Genomic DNA, 8753 nt, shown 5'->3' with positions numbered 1-8753 from the left:
GTTGAAAAAGCAAGGTCGCGGATGCGCTATGCCAGAGATATACGAAACCCTGTAATGGTGTGACCGACCCCCTAATCCTAAGATAATGTGTGCATTCCAACATTTCGTGTCCGTCCATAAGATCGTCAAATATAGTTGCCGGTCTCCTATCAAAGGTGACTTCAGAAGCTGAATAAAATTATTTTGGTGTTACTTGATTTTTGATCAAGACTGATAAATCCAGTTATAGTTTTTTTCTGGGGGGTAGGTCTTTCAGTTAATATAATCCCGAAAGCGTAGGTTGTAAGAAAAAAGTTTGTTGAGCGCCATCTTTATTCAATTTGTAAATATGAGTAAACAGCGAGCTCTTAAATCTTTTGATTAAATTGTTCGTGATTACGTAACAAAAATGTCGCTGCGCGTTCCGGCGTCCGATATAGTATAGTACAGTATCAAGCGTAGCCAAAAGGATTTGTTATACAATCGATAAAATACTACGCTTACAGATTGTGTCAATTCATTGAACTTAGAACTTAGATGCGAAATTATCAGTAGAAACAGAGAGAATGGAAGACCGCGCGCGGGAAAAGGGATATGTAAAATAAGAACTGTTGCTCAATCATGGCCAACATAGCTTGTGTGATATAGTTATTGTTACAACCCTAAAACTTAGGGGCGGAATTAGTAGTTAAAATTGGCGGGATATTTCTGAATTTTACAGAGTCAGGGGTATAAGTGTGTAATGTGTCTGAGTAGGTAACAATAGTAGCCTGCTGCGTCCAGGTTACTTAAACTAAAATTATAGCGGGGACTTTTCCGGAGACTGCAATTGAAATTTAGTAAGATTATGCCAAAGTTTGTTTGGTAAGCGTCTGACGGTTATGTAATCGCACGTGATCTAGCTTATGTAATAAAAAATCTCACGAAGACAGAGTACCGCATATTTTATGCATGAGTAAACATTCAATTTGTGTTCGATAGGTAGTTGACTGGCACGCAAGCTTATGTGATATCTACAGTTGATTATTTTATTTAAAAAATTTCCGATGACTCCTCTTATCATTCATAGATGGGAATAAAATATAATTTGAATGCAATTTTAGTGATGAAAACCGGGGGGACATATAATCAAATCCACCATTTAATTTTAATGATTGGATGATATTTAACGTTGTTTCCAATGTTTTGATAATTTTATGTAAAACATGCCTATATTCTTACACTTAAGACTATGAAAACACTTAATTCCATTCCTGTGTTCAAATCAACGAATAAATATGAATGTATCCACGATTCCGCACGGTTACCTAATTATATAACACTTATATAACAATTTTAAAATTAAAGTGCTTGCCTTGGCCCAACTATTGCACCATAAGTTTGTTTAATACATTTGCTTTTCAGAGTTAATATTTATTGTTTCGTTTACCCCTGACGATGAGATTTAGGCCTTTTAAGTTTATTTTCTGGGACAGTTTGGGGCAGACGCATTATTTTTCATCCTGATGGCTTCGCGTGGGATCAAGAAAAGATGTTCAAAGCTTTCAGGTTGGTTGCCCAAATTCCATTTTTGTATAGTCTAAATTATATTTTATTGGTTTATTCATAGCGATACATAATAACTGAACTTGGAAATTGTTCCATAATTGGAAGTATAAAGAGAAAAATCTGAATAGCTATAAACAAAACGTATTGGCTGAATATGAAGTATTGGGTGTATTCAGTCGACTATGTAAGTCTGACCTTGATCAGACGAAAGTTACAGAAATACATTTGTGTTAGTGCGCAGCAAGACTATTGGATCACTTAGAACTTCGGATCATCAGTGACTTTTTGTTTGGTCTTTGATACAATTTTCAAGTCAAATATGTTTATTATTATTTAAAAACATAAGATTTTTCGCTTCTTAAAAGTATTTGTATATCCCTTTTCCAAACTTACTGTAATTTTAAAACGTGTGTAATTTAGTACTTCCATTTTCATTATATATAAATACAGTGCAGTGCAATTATACATTTCATTTAGAAGTGTGATATATTCTAATTTATTATTTTTTTTCTTTTCCCTGTTATAGTTTTTACTTATGTTATGGCAGCGTGAATCCGCAACATAATATTTAAAACTTTTCACAAAGTTCAGCTTTTATCGCAGATTTTGCCGCCATTTTGTTTTGTTTAGGGCGATTTATATAACCCCAATTCAAGCAGACCACTGATTTCCAGCCCGATAAATCTTTTAATATATATACGTTGTCTGTACGACTTGTTGATGTAAATATCTCAAAGCATGGTATTGTGAATGCTGTGTAACTTGTATTTTTCGATGTTTTTTTTTTAAAAAAGTATAATTATTCATTTATGGATTCAAATTAGTTTGTCAGTAATCGTGTGCATCCAGTTGTCTTTTATAAATATTTATTTTGCTCTAAAATTTTAGCTTGCATCTCTGTCTTCTCTCTGCTTATTCTGGCATTTGGAATCGTGTTGATTGTCACCCGTTTCCCTCAGAAGTATATAGATGAACAGTTCAAAAATCATGTTATCATCAGTTTAGAATCCCCAAATTTCCATATATGGATCGAACCTCCTCCTCCGGTATATATGAAATATTACATATTCAACGTCACTAACAAGGATGATGTCATTAAAGGAGGAATACCGAATCTTGTAGAGCTTGGTCCTTATGTATATCGCATGTACGTGCCTCGATATAATGTCGCCTTTTATGTGAATGACACGGTGGCTTCTGAAACCAATCATACCATAGTCTTTCAGCCTCATCTCTCCAATGGAACAGAAAAAGATATCGTTTACCATGTTAATATGCCGCTGACGACTATAGCTGAAATGATAGAAACCATGGATATGCCTCCCATTGGAAACAAGATTTTCGCAAAAATTCTTGATATGATCGGAGAAAAAAATCTTTTTGAACGCCATACGGTGGCGGAAGTACTGTTTGGCTACGTCGATCCATTTTTCAACACATTGAATATGTTGATGTCTCTAATCGGAAAACACTACGATCCAGTTTTTGCACCTTTCCATGGCTTCAATAACACGGGGGATGGAGTTTATTTAACTTATACGGGACAAGACGATTATAGCAAAACAAATGAAATTCAAAAATGGAATGGGATGGAATATTTGAATTTTTGGACTTCGAAACAAGCAAACAAAGTAAACGGAACTGATGGATCGTTGTTTCGTCCACTCGTAGAGAGAAATGATACGAGATACATATTCTTTTCCAGTATGTGCCGATCTCTAAAATTGACGTATGAAAGTGATACCACTGTGAAAGGCGTGGACACTTTACGGTTTCATTTTGCCGATGACCTGTTAGCAAATGCCACAGAGCAGCCTGATAATGCAGGATTTTGTGTACCTGCCGATAACTGTTATGATAATGGTGTCATGAACGCTAGGTCGTGCCTGCAAAACGCACCTGTACTTTTTTCTCTGCCACACTTTTACAATGCGGCTCCTCAATATCAAAATGGCGTCACTGGTCTGAAACCCAGGAAAGACCTTCATGATTCACATTTCGACGTCGAAAAAGTAAGTGGTGTCGTTTTTTCCAGCGTTCGCAGTACACAGATGAATATGGAAATCCAAGCTTCAAAATACATCAAGCAAATGAAGAATATAAGACACACCATCTGCCCCATTATGTGGGTCGCTGGCACTGGGTTAATGGATGACAAGACATGCAAAGAATTTTGTCAAATTACTACCCTTCGTAATGTAATGAATGTAATTGGATACGTTCTTCTGGGGGTGGGCGCTTTTGTGTTCCTTCTTACATTTGTTTGGATGGTAGTGAGGTCGGAAAAAAAGAAAGAATCAGTTTTGCTTTCAAGTGACCATGACAATGATGATGATGAGTAAATATAGCAATTTACCATGAACACTTTCAACCGCAAAATCGAAACGTTTCCAGCAAGTTAAACTAAATATTTGAAAACTTGAGTTGTAGGAAATTCATAAATTTTTAGTAACAATATATATATTCCCTAAATTAAAAATATGATAGATATAGTAAAGTGTTTTATGTTATGTAGAAAACAAATCTACATGAATCGAAATGTTATTATATTTGGGTTCAATTAGTTATATGACATATTTGCATGACAATTATCGTTAGACAAAAGCCTAAAACATTGAATAGATTGTGATACCTTAAGAAAAGTATCAGAAAAGCAACACCAAGAATATTTATATTTGTACTATTTCGGTAATTGATAATTTTTGCATGATTTTTTTTTTTTTTCAAAAACGGGGTAAACCAAATAAAAATATGTGTGCCAGCAATTATTTTATTATCTAATCGTGCAGTTTGATTACTTCTTAAATTGTGCATATACATTTTTTTTATATTTTATATTGCATTATTGTCAAATTAACTGAATATAATTCATTAAACTAATTTTTGAAACCATATATGCCAATGTTTTGTTTGCTCAATTTGTTTTGCTCATCATGAACCTAGTTCACTTATGAACAATATTATTTAAATGTGATGTGTCACATAAGTACTATGCATTGTGTTTTTCAGAAGAACTTCCTATATTGCAGTATGTTAAATAACTGATAAAGTTACTTAATTAGATCGTTCCATCATAGTGAATATATATACGGCTCTGAAGCCCTGTTTTAATGTACTTCTTCCATCTTTTTGGTCGATACCTGCTCGATGGCATCACAATTTGTGAATACTAAAATTTCGGTACTAGTAAAGAAAACAAGAATCAACCCTATTTTAATACCAATCTGTCTCGATTTGCCCATGAAACTCCCAGTTATGAACCATCACATTATTCAATTTATTTCAAGTATTATTCGAAACTCAATTTTCAAAGGTTCACAGAATGGATATGTCGACTTATGCTTTATTATCAGCAAATTTTATTCGATGTTTATAAAATGAGGTATACTACTTGATCGTGGTCATTTTGTTTGCATTGTGTCAAAACACGGTAACTGTACAATTGTTATTATTGCATGATTGATTATATATTAAAAAGAAAATATATCAATGCCTGTGCTGATTATATGCACGCCAGAAAGTCACTATCCAAACACAGTACGACAGAGAGATCGCCCGGCGGCCACGAGTTTTGAAACGCAAAAAACAAATCATTCAATTTATCTGTAAGCTATTTTCAATATTATGTAAAGTTGGGAATTGTTGAGTATGTCATTCTATTTTCATTTCTTGTAAATTTCTGCATTATCATTCTTCGTCATCGCAATCATCAAATATTTGGTTGATAAACAATGCTGCGAAAAGAACGCAAATAATCAGAATGTTTGGAAAATCAGTTTAACCAGACCGATCGACTGCGTCCCAGCCACGATTTACCAAAGCGTACCCGAGTCGGACACCGTTTGCATTTTGAAGACCGAGTGGATCTAAAGATCGTTTTAATATTACTGCGCAAGAGTTAGATTATTATGTTGTTGTTGGTATTCTCTTGTTATTTTGATTAAATTCTTTTTAGCAACTGGAGCAATCGCTTTAAAATTTTCTCTGGGTAAAGATTGTTGTTATGGCTATTTTATTGGTTTCAAAATTTCCTTTGGGCTCTGTGGTATTCGTTTATCACTATAAATTTTTTGTGTGATGACGACATCAAAATTAAAAACTGCGCAACTTGGCTGTTCCGCGTTCTGGATCTGGTGGTCAGTCGAGAGGACAAAACCAAAGTACTGGTACTGTAGAAGATTTGATACCCGTACTACTTCGTTTTAGCCATAGTTTCCACACGTTTGAGAATTGCTTGTTTTACGTATCCTTCTTTCACTTGATGTGTCGAGGTGCTTCAATTAGTTATTTACCTACATTTAAATTACCATGCAAGATTCAAACCTGATACGGAATTAGAGCGAACACCAGGTGCCAACCGGTTTCAGGTGAATCCTATGATAAAACTGTCACTAAAATCTCGCCGAAGTGAGAGCAGTGGGTTCGACATGACATGAACAATGCACGACTAGTGCACATTTAGTACAAGACTCACCGAGTTGGTATGAAGCTAAAACGGTTCGAATAATTACAGTTGTATACAAAAACTTATGTTGTTCACACAAAAACTCTTTACCGCGAACGATTTGCGCCGAATATATTCTCGGTGACGTCTTTGTGGGACATAATCCTACAGGTAATTTAACATATATGATAAAGTGGACTTTGACCCCAATAACTGGCACGGGCATTTGATGGAGCTAAATCGCTCGTGATAGTTTCCTGATGGTTTGACGGTTTGACAAATACAGGGAGTCCTCGACTTATGGCGTTGATCCGTTCTTGAGACGCGGTGTAACCCAAATTTCAGTGTAAGTCGAAGCATTATACATAAATTACTCTATACATATCGTACGGTCAAACAAGTTACGAAAAAACGGCTTAAACAACCAAAATGGCGTATCATTGAAACTGCTGTTACAACAACTCCTACTATTATAATTATTTACATTTTTATTTATCATTTACTTGTCTTCTTAAATATTACTTCGACATCCCTCTGCAAGCAAAAAATAATATGCTGAAATAATGCTTGTTAGGCCCTATTCTTGTCAAATTTGATGACATTTGTAACGTAGCGGGGTTTTTAGGCGATGGCGTTCGACGGTGATATACTGTGTAGAAAAGACCGTCTACTTCCTCGCTAAACGACAGCTTAATTGACTTTTGAATACTGGCAAATACTCGGCTATTCTGTTGCCCCAGTCCACAGGTTCACACGATAAACAGTCAAGAAATAATCACGGTGCACTTTTGTATTCAACGCTAGGATACGATATCCAGCCATCAAGGTCAGATAACAGAAAAGAACAGTCTGCCCGATGCAACAGACACAATTTAAGAAAAAAGAACAAGTAATCAAAAACACGTGGCAACACAACAAATAAGCAACGCATAAGCGCCACACAGTGGAATGAACGTAAGACTACGTATTACGTTACACATTGCCCGAATGACTGATTTTTTTTTAAGTAGACAAATCAAAGCAGATTATGTTCGTTACGTCTTCATTGCGTACCTATGCCATGAAATGAAGCATTTCTGCTAATTCATAACATATGCGTATAAAATATTTAAATTCATTCAGTAACCTTTGGAATCTCTTTAGATTTTGAAATTCCGCTCCACATCCCCTCAGATTCTTCCATTTTGAGAATATAATTTTAAATTCTAGAATGTTCCACCCCAATATTTAGTCATCTGAAACTGGGAATCTTAAGCATGTAATAGCTTGAAGGGGGGGAGTTGACTCTGATGACCGTCTGGTCGTATCACTCCCTTCTGTCTATACCAAACTAATTTATTCCTTTTTATTATTATCACGATGACTGTTATTTTCTTTTGGTTGACGAAAAAATAAATCTCTCTCTCTCTCTGTACCATGTGAATCATAATAGTTCGCGATTGTCCACGTCATTTAAATCGAAAACCAATGAGCCCAAAGCACCGATTTTCTTGATCACAATGATCCAGTTTTAATTAAGGGCTTCGATATTACATATTTTTATGAAGTGCGTTCGTAACCTCGAAACAGCGTAAGTCGGAACATAGCAGAGCCATTGTAGAGGTACGTCCATGGCCGGATATACCGTTGGGCGAGGTAGGCTGAATCCTAGGGGCCTCTACATTCCATTTAAACTTTATTCATTTTCAAGTACAGTACAAATTCTACGTACGAAAGGCTCTGGATACGAAAAATCCAACCTACGAAAATTATTTTCGTAAAAATATTACTTCGACTTAACGTAAGATTTTCTACATACGGAAAGCCGAAAGCTTAAAAAACAAGTGTAGTGATATTTGTTTGTTTTGGGTTAATTTAATGCGGGGGTGTCCAAATCGAATTTGATATTCGAATATCGCGACCTTCGAATATATATAGTTTTTTCGTGTTTATAAGAATCCGAATATGGCGCACATATCCTAGCCCCGTCGTCCACGTTTTGATTTAAAAACCGTTTGCAATTATTCTTATCGCAATCGAGGGCAGCCATGTGCGGTTCGGCAACAAGTTACAGTCGGCAGGAAAGGATTTAAATAAGCGCCGACTTGAAGTGCTTATAACACGTCGTGGATGTTTTTGATTGAAAATATTCTACATCGTATCTTTCAATTTAGTCGCGATAGTTTGTGCGTCCTTGGCAATAAATTCAAGAGCAAATTGTGTCCTAATTAATTGTTTTCATACTCAGTTCCGATAGTGACTGAACATAACGGGAAATGTTTCCATTTCTTGCAATTTAGAGAGTAGAAAATAGCTCCTAAATAATATTTAGTATCTATCGCGGATTTTATAGTTATCCCGACGTCTCGTTGATGACAATATCGTTCAGTGAGTTGGCGGTAATAGTTTATGAAAATAAAAATCATAACAGCAGACATGAAATGCTTAAATCAGCGCCGACTCAAAAAAATAAAATAAGTTTTACGGTCTTAATTCTTCATCGTTGGCGGAAGGAAATTTGGGAATCGGGTTCACTCATCTAATTAAGAAGATGGTAAACAAAGGCACACAAACATACCGTTCGTAATTTTTATTCGCTATTTCTCTGTTGTTTCTTCTTTCCATGCGTAACACCGCGTTTCCTCGAAAATAAGACTGGGTCTTACTTCAATTTTCTTTCAAAAAAGGGTTTTCGGGGAAACACGGTATTTTACCTTCAAAAATTTAATACAAATATTACTTCAAGTACTAAAATAAAATGCAATTTCTGATTAAAGTTCCGCAATGCGGTGGTTGTGCGCAG

The 8753-nt window shown here is 35.5% G+C and overlaps 1 protein-coding gene across 1 annotated transcript; it reads left to right on the top strand.

Moving 5' to 3' along the window:
* Positions 1-5032, top strand: LOC120344044 (lysosome membrane protein 2-like). The gene is made up of 2 exons (XM_078113026.1): positions 1-1527; positions 2416-5032. Exons 1-2 carry the CDS (start codon positions 1485-1487, stop codon positions 3867-3869), a joined length of 1497 nt encoding a protein of 498 aa, XP_077969152.1. The 5' UTR covers positions 1-1484; the 3' UTR covers positions 3870-5032.
* Positions 5033-8753: the final 3721 nt, after the last annotated feature.

Source organism: Styela clava, chromosome 5 (genome assembly GCF_964204865.1).
Source record: "Styela clava chromosome 5, kaStyClav1.hap1.2, whole genome shotgun sequence".
Lineage (NCBI taxonomy): Eukaryota > Metazoa > Chordata > Ascidiacea > Stolidobranchia > Styelidae > Styela > Styela clava.
Note: the sequence above shows the minus strand (reverse complement) of the source record. Positions and strands in the feature narration are given on the sequence as shown.